Source organism: Corvus cornix, chromosome 13 (genome assembly GCF_000738735.6).
Source record: "Corvus cornix cornix isolate S_Up_H32 chromosome 13, ASM73873v5, whole genome shotgun sequence".
Classification (NCBI taxonomy): Eukaryota; Metazoa; Chordata; class Aves; order Passeriformes; family Corvidae; genus Corvus; species Corvus cornix.
The window spans coordinates 2,073,639-2,099,029 of NC_046343.1; the positions used below are offsets into that span (position 1 = coordinate 2,073,639).

The 25,391-nt window shown below is 61.1% G+C and overlaps 1 protein-coding gene across 10 annotated transcripts in view; it reads right to left on the reverse strand.

The window, feature by feature from the left end:
• Positions 1 to 677: 677 nt before the first annotated feature.
• ABLIM3 (actin binding LIM protein family member 3) overlaps positions 678 to 25,391 on the reverse strand; it is a 46,283-nt gene continuing 21,569 nt past the window's right edge. Inside the window, exons 2-23 of one of the 10 annotated variants that reach the window (XM_039559725.1) lie at positions 19,785 to 19,922; positions 17,437 to 17,620; positions 17,191 to 17,303; positions 15,150 to 15,276; positions 14,954 to 15,047; positions 11,884 to 11,971; positions 11,289 to 11,347; positions 10,987 to 11,058; positions 10,461 to 10,616; positions 9,589 to 9,618; positions 8,951 to 9,080; positions 8,087 to 8,185; positions 6,760 to 6,810; positions 5,443 to 5,577; positions 5,138 to 5,202; positions 4,677 to 4,824; positions 3,973 to 4,002; positions 3,496 to 3,554; positions 2,941 to 3,001; positions 2,735 to 2,742; positions 2,129 to 2,209; positions 678 to 1,852 (exon numbers count right to left, since the gene is read on the reverse strand). In XM_039559725.1, coding sequence (XP_039415659.1) covers positions 1,337 to 1,852; positions 2,129 to 2,209; positions 2,735 to 2,742; positions 2,941 to 3,001; positions 3,496 to 3,554; positions 3,973 to 4,002; positions 4,677 to 4,824; positions 5,138 to 5,202; positions 5,443 to 5,577; positions 6,760 to 6,810; positions 8,087 to 8,185; positions 8,951 to 9,080; positions 9,589 to 9,618; positions 10,461 to 10,616; positions 10,987 to 11,058; positions 11,289 to 11,347; positions 11,884 to 11,971; positions 14,954 to 15,047; positions 15,150 to 15,276; positions 17,191 to 17,303; positions 17,437 to 17,620; positions 19,785 to 19,922 — 2,444 coding nt within the window. In that variant the 3' untranslated portion in view covers positions 678 to 1,336. Of the gene's footprint in view, positions 1,853 to 2,128; positions 2,210 to 2,734; positions 2,743 to 2,940; positions 3,002 to 3,495; positions 3,555 to 3,972; positions 4,003 to 4,676; positions 4,825 to 5,137; positions 5,203 to 5,442; positions 5,578 to 6,759; positions 6,811 to 8,086; positions 8,186 to 8,950; positions 9,081 to 9,588; positions 9,619 to 10,460; positions 10,617 to 10,986; positions 11,059 to 11,288; positions 11,348 to 11,883; positions 11,972 to 14,953; positions 15,048 to 15,149; positions 15,277 to 17,190; positions 17,304 to 17,436; positions 17,621 to 19,784; positions 19,926 to 25,391 lie in introns of all 10 variants that reach the window. The other 9 variants (XM_039559726.1, XM_039559724.1, XM_039559731.1 and 6 more) reach the window with 9 other exon arrangements.

Below are 25,391 nucleotides of genomic sequence, written 5' to 3' on the forward strand. Positions count from 1 at the left end.
CACCTTTGCCACGCAGGCCCTCGTGGAGAAGAGTTACCGTCCATAAAATGCTTTGGAAATGAGAAGATCCTGCTGTTGTGTTAATTATTGTTATTAATAACATCCCCCAGGCTTCATCACTGGAACCGCTGCTGGAGAGGGAAGATTCCTACAGCCACAAACAGTTGAGTTTGATTTAGGGAGGCCTGGTTTACATGAGGAAAATAATTATAAATAAACCCGTCTCATTTACTGCTGCACTAAAGCACACAAGAGCAATTCCCGGGGCAATGCTGCCATGCCCACCTCAGCCCCCAGCCCTATCCTTGCTGGCATAAACTTCCCAGAGCTGGAGTTGCTGCTGATGGGAAAACTCCTGCCCTGAGCCCTCTGCACCCCGGCAAACCCCTGCAAGGGGAACCTGCTGATGGATTTTGGGGCAACAAACTGGGCAGATTTGGATGGCAGGGAGGGCATTGAATCCACTCCCCATGGGGGACACCAGGACAGGACGGTTCCAGGGGGGACCAGAACGTGGCCCATGGCACGGTGAAGGTAAATCCCTCGCTGTCCCCTCAGCTCCTGCTGGTACCCCCCAGTTCCCTGGCCTGTTTTTGGGACTCTTCAGTCCTGCTGTATGCCTGAAAATCCTGCTGGACGAGCAAATAGGAAAGCAGAGCACCACGGACACCAGAGAAGATGTTTGTGTGGAAGCGACCTTATTCGTTTTATGAAAATAAAAATAAGCAAAAAAAGAAGTTATCCCATAGAGTTTGGGATACAAATATGTAGAGTTTGCAGGGGAGGGAATTTCCTTCATTCCCAGAGGGATTCATTGGGCACTCAGGCAGCTGCGATGGGGAATTCAGGAAAAGCCAGGAGAGGTCCAGCAGCTAGTGGGACCTGCATCTCCCACTCCTCTCCTCCGGCCCTCCCCCAGCTCCCAGCTGGAATATCCTGGAATACTCAGCCCTGGACAAACCTGAAGAGCAGCAAGAAACTGCCCAAGGCAGGACGTGCCTTTGGCTGTTCCGTTTAAGAAGGGCTGGGTTTGTGGATGGAAAGTGGCTGTTCCAGCACCCTGGGAGGATAAACTGTCTCTGGAGCACCCCAGGGTTTGCAGGGAAAGTCACCAGGCCAGGAGAGATTGGGGCTCAGGTCTCACCTTGGCCCCACCACTTCTGTCCGCTGCCCCAAGCTCTGCATTTCAGATCCTCAAGTGCCCCAGTCCTGGCCATGTAAAGGCAGGGAGGGATTTAAGGAGCCTGCAGTGAGATCCCGCTTTCCTGCCATTGTGCCCAGTGCCTTTTCCACCCCTAATCCACAGCCCAGCTGAGCAGAAGGTGATGGGACACCCCTATCCCACCTCCCATCCCAAACCCTGCTCTCTGCCTGCCTCAGGCACCATGGCTGCAGCAGGAAAATCCTCCCCCTGCCCTTGTGTCCCTGTGGGGCAGCAGTGACAGACACCAAGTCTGGGGAGAACCCAGGAATCGATACAGCAATCAGGAGAAGGAAAGGAAACACAGAGCATCCAACGATCTGCGAGACTCCAATTCACTCTCAGGGGTGCAGAGAGGGCCCCTGTGCCCCGTACAGCCCCGAGAATCATACAGAGCTGCCATATAGAGATCTCTCTATGTATATATTTATAGGTATGTATATATTTATAGTGCACTGCATTTAAAACAGCCGGGCCTGCTTCTTCAGCTCGTTCCTCTTCCACAGCGCCAGGCGGTCGAACTCGGCCATGGTCATCCCGAAGATCTGGTAGAATTCCTCCTGGGACAGGTGCCTCTGAGGAGACATGGGAGGCTGGGCCAGAGCTGGGCACCTTCCAGGGCCAAGCTGGGGGTCTGAGGGCATCCCCTGCCTGCTGGGACAGTGGGGTGACACAACCCCCAGCACTGCTCCCTCGGGAACTGCCTCCCTCCTGCCCCTGCCAACGGCACAGGGGACAGCTCTGCCCGGCCAGGGGAGCAGCAGGAGCACTGTGACAGTGCCCTGACACTCGTGTGCTCCTGGGCAGACGTGGAGATGCTCCTCACACGGCCACAAGCCCCACAAGCTGCCTGCCAGGGCCACCCTGCGGGATCAGGTGCCTCTGTGCCCTGAGGAGATTGTCCCCAGTGGAAAAGGCTCTTCTCACCTCTAACCGAGTCCTGTCCACATCTTTGGGCAGCTGGTTCCTCCCCCTCGTCTTCACCAGGAGCAGCTCGTAGGGGTAAATCTGCATGGGGACAGGGAGACCATGGGGCAGCCACGAGACACCTGGGGCGCACTTGGGGACGAGGGCAAAGCCTCCTGCTGTATTTAACAGGGTTTGGGTGGCACAGCTGACTCCAGGGCTGTGGGTGGGACACAGAGAGGTGGGAATTGCTCTCAGGGTGACTCTGATCCACCCTGAATCTCCGTGGTGGCTCTGGAACAACCTGCTCACTCTGCGACACCAGGAACGACCCAGGCACGAGCGTGAGCAGCAAAGCACCAGCACAACCCCCCTGCTCTGTTCCTCACCTGAGGGACAATCCTGCTCAGCCAAGCACTTGGGACCTGGCAGGAGGGGAGGGGACTCTGCTCTGACCCCCACAGTCCCGGGATGAGGAGGATGTCAGGTGAAGGATGGAAGGGGATGAGTGCAGGGCCTGCAGGCAGAGGGTAAAGCTTCCCCCTGAGGAGCCTGGGGACACAAGGACACATCCCTGGGACTCCCACCTCTGGCTGGAGGCCGCTCCTTGCAGCAGAAGGGTCTTACCTTGTACTCTGGGGAGAGAGAGAAGCGAGACATGAGCCACGCTGTCCCCTCTGCTGTCACCACCCTCCCCCACAGGCTGCGGAGACCCCGCCCGGATCCCCCCCATTCTCCCTCCAGCCCCCCCCTTTCCAGAGCTGCCTGCGGGAGGTTGGCAGCCCCACAGCATCGCCCCCGGGATGCCTGCAGGGTCCCCAGCCCCCCCTTACCTCGCATCCCCCAGTTGACGGCATTGGTGCTGTCGTAGTGGAAAAGCTCCGCGCTGGGAGGCTGCGGGAGGGATGGAGAGAGGGAGGAGTGAGGGGGAGGCTCCTCCAGACACTGAGCGGCTCCTCCCGGGTCCCCAGGGGAGGACACCAAGGTCTCCACCCAGCAGCGGGGAAACTGGGACACGAGGAGGTGAAGTGACAAGCCCAGGTCACACGGAGGCAGGAGCAGAACTCCTGATCCCAAGCAATCCCGGGCCCAGGATATAAAGCAAAGCTTTATTTATTTATTATTTAAAGTGTGCTTGCTGGAAAGCAACACCAGCACCCCTCTGAAAATCGCCCTGTGGGAGTTTCAGGGCAGGCGCTGCCTGGACAGGGCACTTTGGACCCCAATAAGCGTCATTTTGGACTGGCACAACAGTGAAAGCAGGGATGCAGAGAAGGGGGAGGACATCCCAGTCATGGAAAGGGAGCACTGGGGACATGGAGGAGCCTGGGAGAACGAGGAATGCCTGGGAGAATGAGGAATACCTGGCAGCAGCAGGAGGCACTCACCCTGTGCAGCCCATTCCTCCTGTAGGCAGGGAGGGAGGCCGACTTAGAAATGAGGGGATCTGCAAAGAAGCCACCAAGGGGCATCAGGGAAGAAGCAGGAATGAGCCTCACCCCCCGGGACAGCCCCCACTGGGCCACTCTCGACCTCTGTGCTCCCAGCTCCAGTCACCCAGCTCTGTCTCCTTCCACCTCCGGCTCATTTCCAGCCTGGCTTCCTCCCGTGCTGATACTCCTCTCCCCAAAATCCCTTTCCTGTGGCAGCCCTCCCACCTCACCCTTCAGAGCAACGCATTCTCCTCTCTCAGTTTCCCCGACTCATCCTCTCTGCCCTGGTTCAGCTCTATCCTATCCCAGGCTTTCAACGGCTCCTTCTTCGTTTCCCTTCTCCCTTCCCTGGTCCCAGTACCTCCCCCAGCTCGGGCTCTGGACCCCCGGGCTCGGGGGAGCAGCTGGGGAGGGCCCAGCTCACGCACTCACCGCTGTCAGCCAGGTAGTGGGTTCGGGGAGCTGCAAGGAGAGCAGAGCCGGCTGTCAGGAAGGGCCAAGCACCCCATGCCATGCAGAACTGCCCGTTCCCAGCCCCACAGATCCTCCTTGGGGCTCCCAGTAGCCCTCAGTCCTCAGAACTGCCCATTCCCAGCCCTCAGCCCTCGGAGGGGCTCCCTGAGCATCCCCAAACAGCTCGGTGAGGGCAGATGTGCCATGAGGAAGGAGAGCATGGAATGGACAGGGCCACCTGTGCTGCCAGGCTCTGAAGTGCCCCCCAGCCCCCCCGTGGCCCCAAGGACAGGGCTGGGTGCCCTGGGGGCTCTGTGACAGGAGCAATGCCAGCGAGGCAGCCCTGGGGCCGCTCAGCAGGTCTGGGGTGCCAGGAGGGCCCAAAACAGGTCACAGCAAGCCTGGCGTGGCTGTGCTGCCACATTCCCAAGGGATCCTTCAGCCACTCCATACGGCGCTTCCAGGCTGCCCAGACACCCACCGGGCAATGCCCCATCCCAGCTGGGGCACAGGGAATGGATGGAGCCCTCCAGAGAGGAAAAGGCCCTCCTGAGCCCAGCTCCATGCCCAGGACCTCTCATGACCCCTTCCCTTGTCCTGATCTTCCCTCTCCACCCCATAAAATTCCCGAGGGGCTGTGGCTGTGTGGGGTGGGACAGAGGGACGGACAGGGACAGCCTTACAGCCGTTGAGGGAGCCCTCGTAGCCCGCGGTGTGCAGGGCCTCTCTGCTGCTGGCTGAGCTGCGAGGGGGTGTCCAGGGGTCTGCGTAGGAGTTGGAGCGAGCCTTCATCTCCTCCCTCAGGATCAGCCTCCCGATGCCACTCTGGATCTGGCAGGAGGGGAAAAGCCACCTTGCACTCTTCCTTTCCCTGCCCAGCCCTCTCTGGCACATCACGGACGGGCACAGCATCCCCTGGCATCTCCTGAGGGTGAGGTGCTGGGGTGGGGGTGCCTCGGCAACGTGATGCTCTCCCCCTCCCGCAGAGCCCATGCCGGGGGTGGCCAGGAGGGGACAGACGGCCGAGGGCAGCAGGGATGGTGGTGGCACCTTCTCGGGTGGCAGAGCTGGGCTGAGCCTCCTCCCCAGAGCCAACTGGGGACAGTTTGGTGCTGGCTCTGTGCCCAGCAGGGCTGGCACTCACCTTGTGCATGCCCCGGTCGTACCCATCCTCTTCACCACCTGACGAGAACCTCCGGGCCCGGGGAGCTGCAAGGAGACACGTGAGGGGTCAGATGGGGACAGAAGTGGGGACAGGCAGGGAGGAGACAGTCCCCAACTGCATGGGGACATTGGATCCCAGAGACTCGTGTTTTGGGGTCACCTTGGCAGGTATCTCAGCCCAACCCACTTTTGTGTCCAGACCCAACTCAGAGCGGGGTTCCCTCCCAGATAATTTGGAGGCAGGAATGTGTTTCCCGTTCTCCCAACCCCGGGGGCATTTGTTACCTTTGGGTGAGCCTTGGAAGGACCAGTACTCCGACTCGGAGTGGTAGTAGGGGTCCGGGGAGTAGGCAGGGCTGTACTTGGATGACTGTGCGATGTCCTCGCTGGTTTTGCTTTTTGTGGCTGCGGAGGGGTTGTCTGCAAAAGGAGCAGGCAGAGCCAAGGTGAGGATCTGCAGGGATCCACCCCAAATGAAGGCAAATCCTCTTCCCTCCCCAGTGACTGCCATGGATTCCTGTCCAGGACAGCACAGAGCAGAGCTGGGAATAATCAGCCTTCCAGCTGCTGACACCTCCTTGAGACAAGGCTGCTGAGGCAGGCGGTGGGGACAGCGACAAGCAGGGGCTGTCGCTGATGTGGCTGGGAAGGGACCCAAACGGCTGAGAGCCCACGGCACCACAAGTGCTGGCTCCTGCACCGTGCTCATCCCTGTCCCACCACGGCCACCAAGCTCCCTGTGCTGTCCCGTCACCAGGAGGTGAGAGAGGGGCTAGAGGAAGGTTCAGACCCAGGAGGGACAGGCCTCTCTGGGTTCTGCCAGGGGAAGGTGGCAGCAGGGGGGGGGAGCAGAGGGGCTCTGGCAGGGCTTGGTCCTCATGGCAGGGACACCCAGAGTGCTCAGGCTGGGGGCAGAGCCTCAGCAGCACATGGGGGAACCCAGGGGGGAGTTCTGCTGCACCAGGAGAGTCACAGGGAAAGGAGCACCAGGGACAGGAGGTGGCAGAGCCACCCCACCACCTCCGGCAGGCGCGGGGGACCCAGCAGGTACTTACAGCAGCAGGAGCAGGCAGCAGCGGGCAGTGGGAGTGGGGCAGGAGGGAAGGGAGAGCCCGGGGAGAGAGAGGAGACACAGTTACTGCTCAGGGGGAGCTGCTGTCCCTCCGTGAGCAGAAGCAAGCGGGGACAGTGCAAGCCAGCCCCGCTGCGAGCCACCAAACACCGAGAGCCACCAAACACCCTCCCCATCCTGCGGCATCCCCGTTTCACCCTGGAACAGCCACCCAGCATGGGCTGTGATTTTTCTCCAGGGCTGCATGTGAAACTGCCAGTTGCCTTTTTCATCCCTTTTCTGAGGCTGCTCTGACTCCCTTGTCCCCTCTGCCACCCCACCATCACCCTGCTCCCCCTCCCCCAGCTACCCCCGGTGTCACTACCAGCCTTTGCGCCACCCCTCGCAACAGGGACGTGGTCCAAAGCCACATCTGTCCCCGAGTCCATCTGTCCCACCTTGGCGCCTGCCCCACCTCCCACCCAGCCCCTGAACACGCCGGTCCCCTCCCGGGGTGACACGGGGACAGGGACACAGCAGCCAGACCGTACCGTGGCGCTTGTAGATGGGGGGCTTCCTGTAGATGTTACTCTCGCCAGCGGCTGGTGGGAGAAGAGAGAGAGAAAGGGAAGAAAGAAGGGGGAAGGGGAGGTCAGTGTGGGCGTGCTGGGAGCGCACAGGACACGGGTCCTGCAGGAGCCACCACCCCCACGCCACATTTCCATCACACAACCGCCTCCGGGCCCGCCGAGTGCCCCGGGAGGGCTCCGGGCCGGCGGCACGGGCACAGGAGCACGGCCCCGGCTGCCCACGGTGACAGGACATGCAGTGAGCACCCAGCGACAGCATGCACCGGGGCGGCGGGCACAGCCTGCCAGCCGGCAGCGAGGCACCCGCGGCGGGTTCTCGGGGTGCCAGCTCCTGCAAGAACCGCCTGCGAGCTACCTGGGGCGAGCCAACATCAGCCAAAGCCTCTTTCCGCAGCAGAGAGAGAAAAGAGCGAGTCGGGAGGGAAAGCGAGCTGGAGCCTGGAGCAGGCGGAGCAGGGAGGGGGCCATCCATAAACCACCGAGCGGCAGGGCAGGGCAGGGCAGGGCAGGGTGGGCAGCGGGGCCGGACCCTGGCAGGGATGGGAGGGGAGCTGGGGGAGCCTCTGGGTGTCCTCACGGTGCTGTCCCAGGGCATCAGAGATGCGTCAGGGAGGCTGCGCCGCTTTTGGGGCAGGGGGAGATGCCAACAGCTGGGTGGACGGTGCGGGGTTCTGACCCCGCTGAGGGCTGATGGGCAGCTCTGCCTGCTTCCCAACCCACTCTCCCTTGCTGCCCGCTCCGTCCCCGTCCCCGTGGGCTCTGCGTGGCCGGCAGTGGGTGGTGGCCCTTACCTGGTGGCCCCCTGCAATCCCTGCAGAAGGGGAGCAAGCATCTGGCAAGCCCAGAAGACTCTGGGGGGAGGGAGCGGCGGGCCCTAGGGGGAGTATAAAATAGTCATCTGTAGCGGATGGGTGTGGAAACGCCTCTGGCACACACGCTCCGGCTGGTGATCCTGGGGGGAAGGCAGGGGAGGGCACAGGCTCTCACCAGGGGACTCATCTTCGTGTGGGGAGTGGAGGGAGGGCGGGGAGGAGGAAGAAGAAGAGGGATGTCGCAAGGATCAAGCAGACTCCGGGCGCCTCTGGGACCTCCGGGTGGTGACGGGGGGAGAAGGAGGAGGGTTCAAGCCGTAGGTCCTGTTTATGGATGGCCTCTACCGGGGGTAGATCCTGCTGCCAGCTGGCTCTAGGCAGGCGGCGGAGCTACGCATGCGACACAGCGGGGACGGCACATGCGGGCATGCCACGGACACGGCGCTCCCCCGGCAGCGGGGCGCTCCGGAGCCTACCTGGGATGTGGAAATGCTTGGGCGCTTGGTATGAGGTTGGAGTGGAGGACCTCACATCTAACTGGCTATAGTAGGGGGAGCTGCGCCCGCTCTCGGTGCCTACGCGGGGCCGAGCAGAAGCAGCCGTGAGTGACCGAGAGAGAGAACAAGAGGCAGAAGAAAATGGGTGTTAAATGCAGCGGTGTTAGAACAGCGGGGGCGGCCCGTGTCAGGGGGGTGTGACGGGGACGTGCGGCCCGGGAGTGGCAGTGATGGAGCGGGGGAGATTTCCCGCATCTCCGGAGGCGGACGGGATGCAGAGGAAACCCCAGTGCGGGGCCGGCCCGGGGCAGCGCTGCCAGGAAAGCCGAGCGTGCTGCGGAGGCTGACGGCGAGGAGCCCTTGAGGTGCAGCGGGACTCGCAGCGACCTCAGAGTGTTCCAGTCCTTCCTGCACAGCTCCAGAGGACAGGAGACACGGCCCAGGCACACTCTGCTCGCCTGCCATGCTCCGGGGTGTGCGTGCATGCGCATCTGCGTGTGCAAGGACCTGCCTGGGCACAAGCGCTGCCTGCACACCCCTCCCAGAGCCACCAACGCAGCTGAGGGGTCTTCACCAGAGCCGGAGATCACCTGCCTGCCACCCCATCCTCCACGAGCCTCAGCTCATGCCTGAGCTGCAAATTCCTCTCGGCCTCTCCTTGCCGCTCGCAAGAGTTTGGAGAACCAGGGGCTGTGCAGAGCTGGGCACTGCTCCCACCATGGGCCACCCCAGGCCTCCTTTCCAGAGGAGAAACCACAGAAATCCCAGGGACATTTTTGTGATCCTCGCTCCGCTTGGTGCTGTGAGCTCAGCTCAGCCTGGGGTTGCAGCTGAAATCCTCACCTGAGCGATAGAAATGGTGGGGGGACCTGGGGATGGTGGGGGACATGCCCTGGCGGCTGTAGGTGGGGGAGTCGATGTAGCCGGGGCTGGAGGCTCGTCTCTGCCGCGTGTCAAAGCTCTCGAAGATGTCCTGGGGGTGGGGAAGGTGTGGAGAGACTGGGGTTAGACTGGGGCAGGAGGTGTCCCACGGATGGGGGTCTCATGCCTGGGGCAGCTGGGGAAGCTCTGTGCTCTGTGTGTGACACTCTGTGTCCTCTGAGGCTGGAGGGGTCCCCAGCCTGCTCTGCCTCCCCCCTGCCAAGGCACAGGCAGCAAATCCCAGGGTTTGGCACCAGGTGACAGTGTCCAGCCAGAGGTTTTTTGCCTGGAGATTGTCCCCTTCCCTGTGCTTGTTCCCAATTATGGGTGTCTCCCTCCACAGGGCAGAAGCTGCACCCTGGGGCCATTCTGGGAGGGAGGACTTGCACCCTGCTCTCTTTGGGGCCTGAAGGACAGGATCCTCCTGGATAGTGTCCTCCCTGTCACCCCACACCCTGGGGCAGCCACAGCTCAGGGGGATGATCAGCAGAGCCCCTGGGCACAGGGACATCGTGTGGCAGCAGCAGGTGACAGACCCCCAGTGCCCACAGGGGCATTACCTGTGAGTACGGGGAGAGGGTCCCCAGGGACTGGAGGCAGCAGGAGGCAAAGTGAGGAGGAAAAGAGAGAGAGAGAGAGAGACAGCACATGGTTAAGAGGAGCAGTGACAGACTGGGGTCCCACAGCAGCTCATTTTCCCCATGTCACCGGGCAGTGAGGGGGACTGGGGCTACAGCTGGAGCTGGACTGGGGCAGGATGCTGGGCAGGAGCTCCTGGCCAGGAGAGGAACCAGCAGGGGGAATCAGCAGTTGCCACCTCTCAGAGACCTCTGTGGAGGGGGGAGGGCACAGAGGGCCATGGCCACGCTCCTGGGTGGGCTGCAGGACTCCAGGCTCATGACAAAACCTTGGGGTGGGGATGTAAGAGATGCTACTGCCAAGTGCTCTTGCAGGACCATCTCTGTGAGCTGCTCAGACCTCCTTCTTCCATGGGCTCCCTGAACTCACCCAGCAGCCCCAGCTGGGCAGGTAGGACAGTCCTGTGCTGTGTGTTGCCTGAGCATCTCCTCATCACACTTCCAGAAATGCACTGCCCAAGCCCCTTCCCGGGCTGCAGGGCCAGCACCCAACAGGGCAGCCCTGCTCCAGAGCTGCTCCAGAGGTGATGGGTGAATTCCCTGTCCATCGCTGCTCTCACACAGCGCTGTCTGTCCTCGCACATGTCCTGAGGTCACTGGTTTCTTTCTGACTCTACAGCAGCAGCATCACCTCGCCTCCACCCCAGACCCTCCCAAGCCTCTGGGAGAGGTCCTGCCCCATTCCTGCCTCCCTGCACTATTCCCACTGGGATGAGCAAAGCCCCACACTGTTCTCCCCCAAACTGGGCCCCGTTCCTGTGCATCCCAGCACGGGGTTTCTGGACACTCGGTACCTCCCCATAGCTATATCTCTCCAGCGTCTCATCCGATGTGTATCTGTGATAGGGCTCGTAGGAAATGAGGTCAGGACGCTGCACTTCATAGATGGCTTTAATCTTGGGAAGAGCTGCCAGGTCTTTGTAATTAAGGATCTCATTATCCACTTTAGCCTAGGGAGAGGGAGAGACGGAGACAGAGAGGCGGAAAGGAAGAGGAGGAGAGAAGGGAAGGGAGGCTGGAGCACGCAGTGTGGAGCCAGCACAGGGCAGACAGAGCCCACTGTCACCCCAGCAGCAGGGACAGGTAAGAGGAGAGGCCTGAGAGGCAGCAGTGGGGAGGGCAGAGGAGCTGGGAGGGCAGGACTGTGCCCCTCTGAGCACTCCTGAGCTGTGCCACGGCACTGGTGGCACAGCGTGCTGCTGGGACAAGGGGGTTTGTCTGTGCTGTCCCCAAATTCTGGGCTTGTCCCACTGAAGAGCAGCACAGGAAGTTGCTGTTCCCATCCCTGGGGCCCTGGGCGAGGGGCAGGGCTGGACTTACGCAGATGACACGGTTTGGGGAGCCGATGCTGGAGCCAGGGGGGGAGATTGAGGTTTCCGACGTCCTTCTGTGCTGTGGAGGCAGAGAGGTGAGGGCAGGTGAGTGCATGGCAAGGAGGGACCCCTGAGCAGGCAAAGTGCTGGTTTGGGGGCTGAATTTCACTTTCACAGCCTCAGCCACGGCCACCCATCATCCTGTGGGCAGCCACTCCAGGTCTGGGCAGTTCACTCCCAGCAGGGACCCGGGGACAGTGTCACCTGGGACATGCCACCTCTCGGGATGCCCCTCACCCTGCTGCCTACCTTCAGCTTCTTCTCTGCTCTGGCTGCCTGCTTGCAGATGGGGTGCCACACTTCAGAGCCTGCAAGGCAGCAAAGGGACAGTGTTTCAGCCCCACACACGGTCACCCCCCTGCCAGGGGTCAGCCGGGTCCCCCTGCCACGTCCCTGCCACCTGCAGCAGTGCCCCGGGAACGTGCAGGGCAGTGGAGACTGTGTGTCCAGGATGAGGAATGGAACAGCTCTGGAGCACTGAGGGCAGTGGCCAAACCTCAGCTGGGTGGATTTTGGGTGACCCAACCAGTTCCTGCTGCTTAAACTGGGGTGACACTGAGCTTGGGGCATCCCAGCACCTCCATCCTTTGGGTTGGAATGAGCAGAAATTGGACTGTGCCCAGGTGTGCAGGGAGACAAAAAGTTCCCCGTTCAGTGGCAGGGAAGATTTCATGGAGAGAAGTGATTTTTGCAGGGCTCTGGAAGAGCACAGGGTCTGGGGAGCAGTGGAGAGGGGGATCTCTGGCACTGCTGCACAAAGAGACCCCTCCAAGTGCCATAAGGAACCAAACCCCCCACTCCCCTCAGCAGGAACCCCCCACAGCCACGCTGGTCACAGCCCTACCTGTCAGGTACATCTCCTCTCCCTCTGTGAACATCTGGTGGCAGCGCACACATCTGGCACAGGTGGGGTGGTAGTGCTTCCCTCCTGCCTGTGCGGGCGAGCAGAGAGCAGCCCCTGAGCACGGCAGGGCACGGACCTGCCCCTGTCCCTGGGTGACCCTGCCAGCCCTCGCTGCTGCAGACAGTGACACGGTGAACAAACTGTCTGGGGCGGCCTTGGAGACCTCCATATCCCATGGAGAAAACCAGACATGGCTTCATCCCTGTTTTCAACCTGCTGGGCTACGAGTCAGACCAGGAGCCTTCAGCTCTCCTTGGAATGTTCAACAGCAAGCAGAGCCAGGAGGTCCCAAACCACCAGGGACAGTGTCCCTACAACCCTGACACTCTGGGAATGGCCAAGGCCCTCTGCAGCCGTGCTTTGCATCAGCTCCTTCTCTACAGATTTGAGCAGAAACAGCAAATTTGGCCCTGGATGTCACAGCAGGGGAGCAGCAAAGGGACCCCAAAGACCTCCCTGTCTATCACTGCCAGTTCCTGACCCTAAAGGAACTTTTCTCCTCTTCTGCTCCAATTTCAGTGCCAGGAACAGGCTCTTCCCCAGATGAGAGGAAGCTGGGCTGCTCCTCTGGCTCTTTTGACAGGGCTAAGAGCTGAAATTGGGAGCTTGCTCCCCTCAAAGTGTCTGTCAGCATTCCAGTTATGGGCTCTCTGCTGGGCTGGGAACTGGGAGCCAGCTCAGGGCAGGAGGAATCTGGGCTGTCACAGCTCAACCCGAAAGAACTTTTTACACCCATAACAAAACAAAAGAAGAGGGAGAATAATTGAAGGTGGCAGAGGGAAGACGAGGCTTTTGCTTTTAAAGGAGAGGGTTGTGGTAGAGGGGGCTGAAAAAAGAGGGCAATTTGCTGCAACTGAGAACCTGCCCGTGGGCTGCCCATAAAATCAACCTGGAATTTAGTGTTCTTGGGTGCAGATGGCAGCCAGTCCCTCCAGTTTATGTGAAAAATGAGCGGAAGGTTTTAGGATGGGCAGGAGGATGAGTTTGGAGAGTTTGGACCCCTCTTCCTTTCCTTGCAGTGCAGGGAGGGGACAGCCCTGTGCCAACCCAAACCAGTCCATGTGGAGGGAGGCTGGCTGCTCCCTGGGAATGTCCCAGCCCATTCCCAACTTCCATTTCACCACACACCTTCTCCAAAAGCCACCCACCATCTGAACACCCAGAACTCCTCCAAACCATGCACAAACCTTGCTCCTTTCATTCTGGTTATTATTCCAGCTTGTAGTGGAATACTGGTGGAGCAGTGAGGGAAAGGACCTGCTCGTTATCTCTTGGGTCCCTTAAAGACTCATTAATCATCCAAGCCTGGCTGGGCAGCTCGGAGCAGTTGGGAACGCCCTGGGGGCTACTGGGACAGCACCAGGAGGCTCCTTAATGCCTAAAATTATTTAAAGGCGCCCTTTCCATTTCACACTCTGACAGAGAGGACAATTCAAGCCTCTGGATTCACAGATGGTTCAATGCTGGGAGCAAACACATCCCAGGGAGGGTGGGGAGCTCAGGCTTCCATCCCTGGAAGTGTCCAAGGTCAGGCTGGACGGGGCTTGGAGCGACCTGGGACAGTGGAAGGTGGGCAGAGGGGTTGGAATGAGATGAGCTTTAAGGTCCCTTCCAACCCAACCCATTCCACGATTTTATGACAGGAATCCCAGGTCCACCCTCCCACACCGGATGACACCACCCTGCTCACACCCGTGGGTGCCTGAGGATGCTCTACCCTGGCACGGGGCTCAGACTGCCCAGGGGAGGAGCAGCAGCAGGGAGTTGATGTCAGGGCTTTGTTCTGCTCCATTCGGATTTGCTGATCCAGTGAGCTCCGGCCTGGGGCAGCTGCTGCAGGGCTGAGCTCGTGCTCCCGGCAGGAGCCTGGAGTCAGCAGAAAGCAGGGACACACAGCCCCCCAGGCTGGGGAGAGCTGCTGGGAGCCTCCTGGCCATTTGTTCCAGCTTCCTTGGACAGGCTGGAGCTCCCAGGGCAGCCCGACTGGCAGGAACAGGGACGGGGATCACTCCTTGGTGGGCTGTGAGTGGAACAGGCTGGAGACCCACAGCACCTGCAGAGCCATGGGACCTCTGATTTTAGGATGCAGCTGCGACCTGGGGCTGGCAGAGGTGTGGGAGCCCTTCCCTCCTGCTCAGCCGTGTGAAGGGGAGGTCTCAGGAGTGACAGAGCACAATTCCAGCATTGCTGCTTCTCTGTGCCATCTAAAAATCACACCAGGCTTCCCTGTCTGTGCCTCCTGAGCCTTTAAATTACCCTCAGACTGGATTTTCTGCACCTTTTTTTTTCCTTGCCAGCACTGGGGTAGAAGAGAAAACACGAGAGGACACATCCGTTCCAGGAGATGGGAAGGACCAGCCCTGATGGACCTCTCTGTCCTTCCCCAAAACCATCCCTCACTGCTCTCAGCAGCTGTGCAGCCCCAACGTGTCCCACAGCCACCTGCATCCATGGTGGGATCCCTGGGGAGTCCCTGCATCCCTCCAGGGCCCTGCCAGAGCAGCTCCTCCTGCCCAGCAAAGCCTCTCCCAGCGAAGGGGACCCTCTGCTCCGGTTTCTGCCCTGCCAAGGGGTGTTCCACGGGCACCGCTGCCCACGGGGAGGGTGCTGCAGCCCCTCAGCCCGGCTCGGCAGCGGGCAGCAGTGCGGGATGCGTTTCCAAGGCAACAGGAGGCTGCCGGCACGGGGATGCGCTCAGAGGAGGGCTGGGGTGAGCGTGCTGGGGACAGCAGAGCCGGGCATGGCAGCGGCTGCTTAGGGCTGATGTCCCCACACCTCCAGACGTGTCCCAGCACCCCCAGGGCACTGTGGGTGTTTCCCGAGCTCTGCTATCCAAGGTCTGGTGTTGTTTTCCCCTCTCCCACCCTCTGGAGAAGGTGGTCACGCTGTGACGGAGATGCTGCAGCACGAGCCACGGCCCCCAGAGATGGAGGGTGGCACCTCCCACAGCTCCCCAGGGCATGTTCCTGTCACAGAGCCCGCGATGGGGCGGCTCAGCCCCGGGACTCACCTCCAGGACACGGCCGCTGATGTAGCGGTCACAGGTCTCGCACTTGATGCCGAACTGGGCGTGGTAGTCGGACTCGCAGTACGGGATGCCATCCCTTGGGAGAGAGGGAGAGGAGGGGGTGAGCGGCAGGCGAGCCCCTCGCCACCCGCCCAGCCGCGGGGACAGCCCGGGAGTGTCGCGGGGCGGTGGCACTCACTTGCTGATGTACTCGCCGGTGAGGATGATGCCGCACGTTTGGCACTTGAAGCAGCTGACGTGCCACTGCTTCTCCAGGGCCAGCAGGGACTGGCCCTGCTTGATCTCCTCCTTGCAGCCGGCGCAGTCTGGGGGGACAGGAGGGAATGTGGGACACGGCAGCACAGCAGGGACACCCACAGCTGCTGGGTCACCCCGAGGCACCCCGGCTGTGTGACCTGGCACTCCACTCACGCCCTGCCTTTTCCAGGGATTTTTCTTACACCCTGCTCCTGAGGCAGCCTCGTGGGGATCATTTCATTATGGAAATCTGTCACCTCTGCTTGTCCCCAGCACAGGAACCAGGAGGACAGCTGGGACCTCTGAGGTACTGCTGGCACAGAGTGGGGTCTCCCTCAGGGTGATGAGTTTGAGCCAGGGCCAGTTGGAAAAAATTCCTCACAGAAAGAGTGATTGGGCACTGGAATCCTCTGCCCAGGGAGGCTGTGGAATCACCGTCCCTGGATGTGTTTAAAAAAAACCCTGGACAGGCTCTCAGTGCTGTGGTTTAATTGATGAGGGGGTGTTGGGTCACAGGTTGGACTTGATGATCTCAAAGGTCTTCTCCAACCTGGTTCATTCTGTGATTCTGTGATGGGCTGAGGGGGCCACGCTGCCCTGGCAGGTCCCCAAGGGTGGGAAGTGTCCGGCAGAGGAAGGGCTGTGCTGTCCGGCAGCCACGTCCGGCCCCGCTGCGCTATTTACCGGCCTCCCTTCCTCCCCTGCTTCCCCTGGCTCCCATCAGGGCTTCGAGCAGGAAGCACATGGGCCTCGGACCCCTGACCTTGGCTCCTCCTTGTCCTCACCTCCCCCTGGGCAGCAGGTCTGCCTGGAGGGGGGTTTTCCTTAACCCCCTCCCTGCCAGGGGGAAGCAGGAGCAGACAGGCCCCTCCCAGGCTGCCCCGTGCCAAATCCCTGCCTGCCGGACCAATGGGAGAAGATTTCTGACCTCTGGAAAAAAGCAGGATCTGTTCCCTGCTTCAGGTCCTGCAGGGCTGGGGCTGCAGGGAGAGGCTCGGCATCCTCCTTCCAGAGATGCCTTCCCTATGGAATGCACCAGCAGCCCGCACAGCTCCCCTGCCACCTTGCTGGTGGCACTGCCAGGGCCACCGGGGCTGCGAGGGACACGTGCCGGAGGGGCAGGCTCCGTCTGCCTGCAGCTGCCATGAATAAGGCATGGTGTCCTCGGGTGACCCCGCTCCAGGGCCGGGAAGGGGATGGGGAGGGAGAGGAAGGCGGGAGGGAGGCAGAGCCTGGCTCTGGGCAGCTCTGGGAGCCCATGGAGGAGGAATTCCTGTCCCTGGGCTCATTCCAACCCTGCCACGTCCCCTCCATTGAGGGCTGGGGGGAAGGAGGCAGCTTGGGGGGCTCGCAGTGGGGCCCATCGGCACCTGAGCTGCCACCAGCAGTGCCACCGTGGTGACTGGGTGACAAGGACCATGGGTGACAAGGACCATGGGTGACAAGGACCAGGGGTGACACTGAGTCCTGGCTCTGGTCTTGGCACTGACCTCCAGGGCTTGCTGAGCATGGCAGGAAGGGAAGGTCCCCGCAACCTGGGGTCTAAAGCAAGGCCAAACCCACCCAAAAGAGCTTGCCCGTCGCTCCAGCTGAGTCCTAGGGGTTCCCCAGGGGATGAGCATGAAAAGCCTTTCAGTGCTTGCAGACACACTGAGGAACGCCAGCGCTGGGACAGTCCCAGGAGTATTCCCAGGGTTGCTGCTCCGAGCAAACCCAGCTCCAGAACGTCCCCATGAGCTCAGACAGCGCCTGCCAGGGTGGTGACCCTGCCCAGGTCACAAACAGGCCGGGGGAGTTCCGAAACCAGCGGTGAGCTGCAATCCTGGGTGGAGCCGCAGCACTGCCCCGTCCCTCCTCCCACACCTCTGTGACACCCGTGGCTCTGCAGGGCTGCACAGTGGCCCCAAAGCCCGTCCTGTCACCCTCTCCAGGGGCTCATGGTCCCTCTCTTAGCATCCATCCCAGGACAGCAGTCAACTTACGGCTGGGCCCGTGGATCTTGATGGGCTTGGTGCTGAGGAGGGAGTGGGAGCAGTTCTGGCAGACGCAGTCCTTCCCGCTGAATGTGACCTTGTCTCCGATGGGGAACGGCTTCCTGCGGCCAAGAAGAGGTGGGGAGGGGTCAGCTGCTCATCTCCCTCCTTCCCTGGGGCCAGCAGGGAGCACAGGGGCTCTGGGCAAGGGCTTCTCCAGGAGGTCACAAACCCTTGGTGACAACCTCCACTCACCTGCAGGTGCTGCAGACAAAGCACTTGGGGTGGTAGGTCCTGCCCAGGGCAGAGATGACCTCGCCGGTGATGAAGTCCCCACAGCTGTCACAGCGGGTCCCGTAGAGCTGCTGGTAGTCGTGGGTGCAGATGTACTCCTGGTTCTTAAAGAAGAAACCCGACTGGGCCAGGTCGCAGCCACACACTGGGGAAAAGGACACGGACCCGTCACGGCAGGGCCAGGGGCCCTGAGCCACCTCTGCCGCCTCTCCAGCTTCCTGCGGGTATCTCCGAGGGTTTCCCTTCCCACCAGAGCTCTGGGGCCTCCCCCGGCACCACAAGATGTCAGTGTTGGGCTGTGGGATGGGGCCGCTCCCACAGGGAATCCCATAGCCGGGAGAGAGCCCCTGCACTGCAGCGCTGCCGCACCGCACACGAACGGCTTGGCACGGCCTGGGCATCCCCTCCTGGAGCCGCCGCACCCGGCTGGGGCTCAGCCCCTCCGCTTGGCACTCCCGTGGTGTCAGGAAGCTGCGGACAGGGCTGGCAAAGAGCTGGGAGTGCCCTAGGGACAGCTGGGGAGAGGTCTCGTCCCTGCCCTGCCTCTGATGAGCTCCCCGCACACGGAGCCGTGTCCTGACGGGAACGGCTCCCGGGATTTTGGGCTTGGAGCTCTGTCTGCTTGTTTTTCCACAGGTGTCCAGCCCAGCCTCGCTTCCTGCCCTGCCGTGGGAAGTGTGAGTGGTGCACAGCCCATCACAGGAATCCAAGCAGATGTGGCCAGCCCCGGCCTCAGCATCAGCTCCCTCCTACGGCTTCTCCAGCCACAGAGAGATCTGGAGAGCAGCAGAGCCTGGCACTGGAGTGGCACAGGGAGATCCTGGGGCCTGGGCACGGTGCCCATCCCCTGTCCTGCAAGGTGACAGCGCGGAGAGGGGACCACAGAGCGACTGAGCACCCGCTGGCACAGCCCACCTCGGTCTCTGCTTTGTCCTTCAGCCCCCTCTGTCCTGTCCCTGCACCTGTGGGCCAGCTCAGGGTGACAGGGGACAGCTGGACCCGCTGCTGCAGGGCCCACGGGAGCAGAGATGCAGCTCCTGTCCTGTGGAGCATCCCTTGGCTGAGCTGCTCCCTGCAGCTGGGGGTACCCAGCAGGGGGAATTTGGGTGTCCCAAACATCCTGTTAGCAACAAGGGACAGGCCAGCAGCTTGGGGACAGCATCAGGAAGCAGAAACAAGAAAAAACGAGGCTGCTCTGTGCCCTGTTTGCTGTGGGAACAGCACATCCCATGGCTTCACTCCCGTGCCAGCTCCCGGGGACACGTCAGGGACAGGCAGTGGGGCTGGAGCCAGCCAGAGGTGGCAGGAGGTGAGAGCTGCGAGGGAAGGTGAGACAGGAGGATTTCCTCTCATTATTTATTCCCTTTCACTTGGAAATCGGGCAGTGAGCGCTGCCAGGCTCTCCCTGCTGGCTCCCGGGCCCTTTGAAGCTAGCGGCTGTCTGAGCTCTTTGTCTGCATGCTCAGCTCCTGCAGGATCGAGCTGGGAAAGGGCAGCATGCTCAGCACGGGGCCCTGCAGGTGCAGGTCAGCCCTGAGGGCATCCTGAGACACTCCCCTTTCCCAAAAATCCGGGGCTGCCCACACCGCGGGGAGACGGGGCTGCAGCAGGGTGGGGACGGCCCAGGGAAGCGTCACCTCCAGCAAACCCATGGCTCCCTGGAGAGGAGCACAGTGTGGCCAAGGGGGTGGGGATTGTGCTCAGCACAGGGAGCTTGGGAGACCAGAGGCCTTTAAAAAGCCCAGGAATGGGAGATTTTGCAGCCTGCAGAAGCTGGTTGAGAGCAGCTGCTCCAATAAAGGTGCTGAGGAGCCCTTCAGCAGCAGCAGCCACGCACCACGAGCTTTACAGCCCTGCAGCTCTCCTCTGGTGCTCCAGGAGGACCCAAACAACCTCTCTGCTCCACTCCTGCCAGCCCTGGGGGCCACCAAGTCCCAGCTGCATCCCACAGGCAGGTGGCAGGGATGTGTCACCCAGCCCCAGCTCCATCAGGAACTGCTCTGGGCATCTCCCCACCTCAGCCAGGCTGGCAGTGCCTCCTCCCCCTCCTCCTCCTCCTGCTTTGGGAGCAGCTGAAGGACACGGTGATGCCCCCAGACACAGATGGGCTCCAGGGTGGTGACATTGGCCACCCCTTCAGTGGCTCTGGCACCACTCAGGGGCACTGCCTGCCCTGTGCCCCACCACATGCCCCCTTTAGGTGTGTGACCACACCTCAGTGGGCCTGGTAGGTGTGTCCCCAGCCTTTTGCTTGGCACCCAGAGCTATGGGACAAGCTGGCAGCAGCTTTTTGGGCATCCTTATCCTACCTTGGCAGGTGAAGCAGCGGATGTGGAAGTGGTTGCTCTGCACACGCACGACCTCGCCCTTGCAGGTGTCCCCACAGCGGTAGCACTGGATGACAGAGGAGCCGCTCCCAGGGGTGTAGGGGTTTTGCTGATAGGGAACTGCTGGCAGAAAGGAGGGAGGGCAGAGGGAGAGAGGGGAAGGGTGTGTTAGGATTTGGGTGTCACTGCACTGAGCTCAGTCCGGTGGCTGTGGCATCAGGGGACATCAGGCCAGCACTGAGGGCAAAGGACAGCACCCAATGACTCTGAGATGGGAGCCCAGCCCTGTCTGGATTTGGGATTTCCCTGTCCCACAGAAGAGGCTCCCTGGTCTGCAGTCCCAAGCTCTGTGCAGTGTCAGCACCTGGGCACCGCTCCCTGTCCCTGCATGGACAACGAGGTCACAGCATCATCCCAGAGCTCCCCAGATGCTCTCCTGTCCCCATAGCAGGTGCAGGAGGACCCTGCAGGGACCAGCCCCCAGTGCTCTGCTCAGCCCTGGTGGCTGCTGACCCTCTCTGAGACAGCCCAGCGAGCTCCGAGTTGGCAGCAGCACGGGAAGGAACTGTTGTGTTTTCGGAGCTCCTCCTTGTTTGCTTAGGAACTGGGGGAAGAAGTCATTTGTCAAGGAGCTTTCAAACATCACAGCAGCCGAGTGCTTGGCCCTGGTGGGACTGTCACCTCCTCAGCCAGGAGCAGCATCCCGAGGCCCACGGCTCCTTCCGGAGCGGCCCCACGGCGCGTGGAGGTTCTGGAAGGAGCTGGGGGCTGCAGGGCAGGGCAGGGCAAGAGCTGAAATTCTCCTGCTGCAGACAGTGCTGGGATTCACCTTTGCTCCTCACCCCTCTGGGAACACCACACAGGTGATGCCCAGCAGCATCAGCAGGGTAAAATCCTCCTGCTCCGTACAGATCCTTCTGTCTCAAGGCAATTCCCAAACACGTGGAGAAAACCCAGAGCAGCTCCTGCTTTCCCTGCCCCACCTGGCAGTGCCTGGGCTGTGCAGGAGCTCCAGCCAGGCTGACACCACACCAAGCACTGCAGGCAGGGCCCGAGCAGCACGGGATTTATTTGCTGTAAGATTTCTGAGAGGGAGTCACAATCTGGGCAACTTGAGCAGCAAAAGGCAGGAGCTTTTCTGACCCAGGGCTGAACTGCATTCCCAGGAACAAGAGAAGCAGCTGATTGAAAGCCAGCCTGTGAAGTCGCTCCAGAGCAGGGAAGAAGGGGCACAGGACAGAGGAGATCACTCAGCAGGGGCTCCTCACTCACCCAGGGGCAGATCAAGTGACAGTGAACAGAAACAGCCCATTATTGCCTTCAAAAGCCAAGCAGGAGAAGTCAAAATGACATTGAGACCCTGTCACAGTGCAATCCCATTCCCTGTGCCAAGTGCCCAGAGACACAGCACCGCTTCCCTCCGGGAAATGGGCTGACCCTCCATCCCTGGAGCTGCTGGGAATGGGCTGCGAGGGAAGCTCTGAGTGCCCTCCTGCAAAGCTCAGACTCCGGCCTTGACTTCCAAGAGCTGCTGGGACTTCCCTTCCCTGCAAGCCAAGAGCTCTCAGAGGTACCTGAGACACTAAAGGACGCCAAGTGCCAGCAGAGCAGTGGCAAAATGGGAGTCAGGCCTGGAGCTCAGCCCAGCAGAGACTAATTAGTCTAGACCTAAATCACTCTGAGGTCCCAAACACAACGAAGGGAGCAGGGAACCCCGACCCAAGAGGCACCAGCCCTGGGAAAAGCAATCCAGCACCTCCTGTGATGGTAATGGGTGCCCAGGAGCTCTGCAGCTGCCTGAGGGGACCAACAGGATTTCCTGAGGCTGGAATAAATCAGGGATCTTCCCCGCAGGGGTCTCCAGCAGAGCAAGAGTTACAGAGCTGAAAGTTCCTCCCACGCACCCACTGCTCACACCCTGGCCCAGAACGAAGCCGAAGCCAAGCCCTGGGACACAGCCATGGAAATGCACAAAGCTGGGAGAGGAAAGCAGGACAGAGAGGCAGGGGGAAAAGCCAGGAATTCATCCACACTTCAACATTCACGATGAAGAAAAGGGGAAGGCAAAAATAATAATCTATGTCAGAACATGCAGGCATCGCTTAGTGCGGGCTGCTGGTCTCCAGGGAAAACTTCCTGGTGCCCATAGCAACACATCGCCAAGCCCTTGCTTGGTCTGATGGGAGGAAGGCAGAGGAAAAGGAGCTGAGGATGGAAAAGATGCTTTCAGCTGTGCCCCACCACGGGCAGAGATGGATCTGAGCCAGTCACTGCTGGCAGTGCCCGTGGGGACGGGTCAGGACCCAGCTCAGGGCACCCTCACCCTCCCGCTTTGTTCAGCGCTGCCCAAAGCTCCCTGATTCGTGCTTAACCTCCAGCCCAGGCTGGAATTTTGTCCGGGAACATTGGTGCATTGTGTGCCTGTGTTCCAGGCAGCAGCTGCCCGCCTTGTGGCCCCGTGCAGGAAGTATTACACATCCCACAGCCCCGAGCACAGGGCCAGCTGAGCGGGGCAAAGCTCATTACACCCAAATAATCCACTAATAATGTAAGTAGCATTAGTGGCCTCGCAGGCTGGGATACAGCAGGCGTGGAGAGGGGGTGGGAGCTGCCCAAGGAATGCCATAATCTGCCCCCACTTTGCTCCTGTTTTGCTCGGAGCTCATCTGGGCCAACAATTCCTGCGTTTGTGCTCCACTCTCAGCGCAAAACTTGCCCAGGGCCAGCTCCTGTGGGGCTGTGCCCGCATCCTGGCCGGTTCTTGACGGGCTGAGGGCACAGCCAGGCAGGGAAGCGCCACGGGGCTGCGTGGGCACTTGACAGATTTCCCACTGATCCGGATTAAGGTGGCACCTCCGGTCAGGGATTGCTGCCCTGCGCAGCCCCGGGGTCAGGCAGCGGTGGCCGTGCACAGCCAGTGTGCGACCCGGGCAGGGGGACAGCCCCCCAACAACCCCCACGGCTGAGCAGAGGAGCTCAGTCCCCCAGGAGGGCGCAGGGACCGTGCCCAAGGGCTGCTCCCATGAACAATCTGCAATTCCCACCCCTGGGCAATCCCCCTCCTTCGTTTCAGGAGGGTCAACGACCTTGTTTGTCTTCCTGTGCTCTTCCTGCACAGCGTCCAGCCCTGCACCAGGATGCGGAAATGCTGAACCTCTGGAACACTTCGAGCCCTTCACGAGTGGAAGGAGAATGGGATAATTTCCATCTGCCTTGGAGGGTTTGCTGCTCACCACCAACACGAATAACAGGGCACAGCTCCACCAGCAGCTTGGGTTCCCCCCCCGGCAGCCCCATATCCCACAGCCCCACATACCCCAGCAGCAGCTTTCCAGGGGCACCCAGAGGCATCTTTAAAGATCCACCCCTCCTTCCTTACTGGGACCAGAGTAGGTGCTGCTCTTTCCCACCTATTTCCCTCTCCTAGCCCATTGGCCCTCCGGGAAGGTCTATCAGGGAGAAGCTTTTCCAGGTGGGGTTGGGATCATTATCCACAGGAGCTCCCACCCAGCTCTGCTGCCAGTGTGTTTGTGACCCAGCATCTCCACAGGAGGATGGGCATGCCGAGCTTAATTAACTGCCAGTAATTAATATTTGCACAGTGCTGGGAGCGCCACAGGTGAAAGGGACCATGGAAAAGCAAAGTATTCACCCTGAAATTAATCAGGAGAGGCAGTGCCACTGTGGGAAGCTGAGGCTGGTGGGTGCCAGGGGTGATGCAGGGACTGAGAGTTGGCACCTGCAGCAAGGGGGTGCCAGCATGGGATGGATCCAGCCCCTGGAATGTGTAAGGAGGTGTGGGTGTCACCATGGGATGGATCCAGCCCCTGGAATGATGTAAGGAGGTGTGGGTGTCACCATGGGATGGATCCAGCCCCTGGAATGCTGGATGTCAGCTGGACGCTGGGGGAGCAGGGCAGATGATGCTGGCAGGAATTGTCACACCTCCATGGGGCTGAACTCCTTCCAGCAGCTTCCCACTGCTTCCCACTGCTCCCCGGCACTGAGCAATTCCCCACCCCACCCCCAGCGCGGTCCCTGGGGCTGGAAATCCTCTTCTCAGAACCCCGCTGTGGGTGGTGGCACCAGCGTGGCACAGCTTGGCGGTGGGATGCAGCTGCAGCGGGGAGGGTGAGGAAAGCTGGGCATTCCCACCGGGCATTCCCCGTGGGCACGGCTGGCAGACCCCGGGAAGGGCCGATTCCACGGCTCTGGGGTGAGGAGGGGGTCGGGAGCAGGGCTGGGGAGGCTCAGGAAGAGGAAGCCCAGCCCTGCCAGCACAGCAGCCCCGGAGGCGTCAAGGCTGAGGGGCGGCAGTGACTGGCCAGGAAGGAATTTTGCTGGAAGCACTGGAGGCTGAGGGAGAGGCCGGGGTGAAGCACCGGGGATGGGACACAGCGGGCCGGGCTGGGGGCAGAGAGCGAGGTAAAGGAAACCTCTGCTGGGGTATGGGGACAAGGAGGTGGCACTCCAGGAGCCTGCACCCCAAATCCTCCCGCTGCAGCACGGATCCAGGGTGACCTGGCCGGCTCCAGAGGGGAGCTGAGGGCGAGGGGGAGGATTTCCCCTCCAGGCAGGAGCTGTGCTGTGTCCCAGGGGCGGCCGGGGAGGAAGGGTGGGAACTGCAGGGCCACGGGATATGGGTTTCTCATCAGCAGCGGGGCCAAAGGCTCCTGCCTGCTGTCCTGCAGCGGCCAGGGCTTGGCTGCAGCCGTAAAAACGCCTTGGGAAGGAAGGGAAGGATGGGCTGGGAGCCAGATGGTGCTGGTCCTTCAGCAGGCACGGGACAGCCTCAGCCTGCGTCCTGTGGGGCTGCCGTGACCCCGGCATGTGGGCATGTGCCTGTTCCAGACACAGAATCAGAATTAACGAGGCTGGAAAAGACCTTTGAGACCATCGAGTCCACCCCAGGTCCCTGCTGAGGAGCTGACACTGTGGGGGTGCCAGCAGCACAGAGCTGGGTGAGGCACCCAGGTGAGGGATCAGCCAAATTATCCCTGAAATAAAGGAAGGGACCAACAGTCGGGATGCTCGGCTCTGGTGGTGAATCTGAGCCCTGCACGGCCATCTCGGTGCTCAGCCCACGGCTCCCCATGGAGCTGCCACGGATAAAAGCCATTCCCACCAAGGAGAAAATGCCAGATTTACCTTTGGGCAGAGGATTTTCTCTCCTGATCCTTCCCCTCAGTAAAACCCAGAAGCATCCCGTGGTTCTTTATTGAATATTTACATTTTTAGGCTGGGGCGGGCTGAGTGCTCCTGATGGGCTGAGGACGGGTAGCAGGGATCTGCTGTGGGACAGGCTGAGCCTGGAGCAGCTCCGGCTGCTTCTGCCACTGTCTGCACTGAATCCACGAGGACTGGGCTGGGACAGGCGGTGTGGGACAGCGGGCTGGGGGCAGCGGGGACCACCCAGCTCACCCAGAGCCAGCACTGGGCTGCTCCCAAAGCTGTCAGCCAGCTTGGAGAGTATTCCAGGTGGGATTATGAACCCCCTCCAGTCCATGCCAGCCTCTCCTGGCTCCCAGGCAAAGCCATCTGTGGCTTACAGCTAAAAACCCTCCACTGCCACAGCTCCTAATCCAGCCC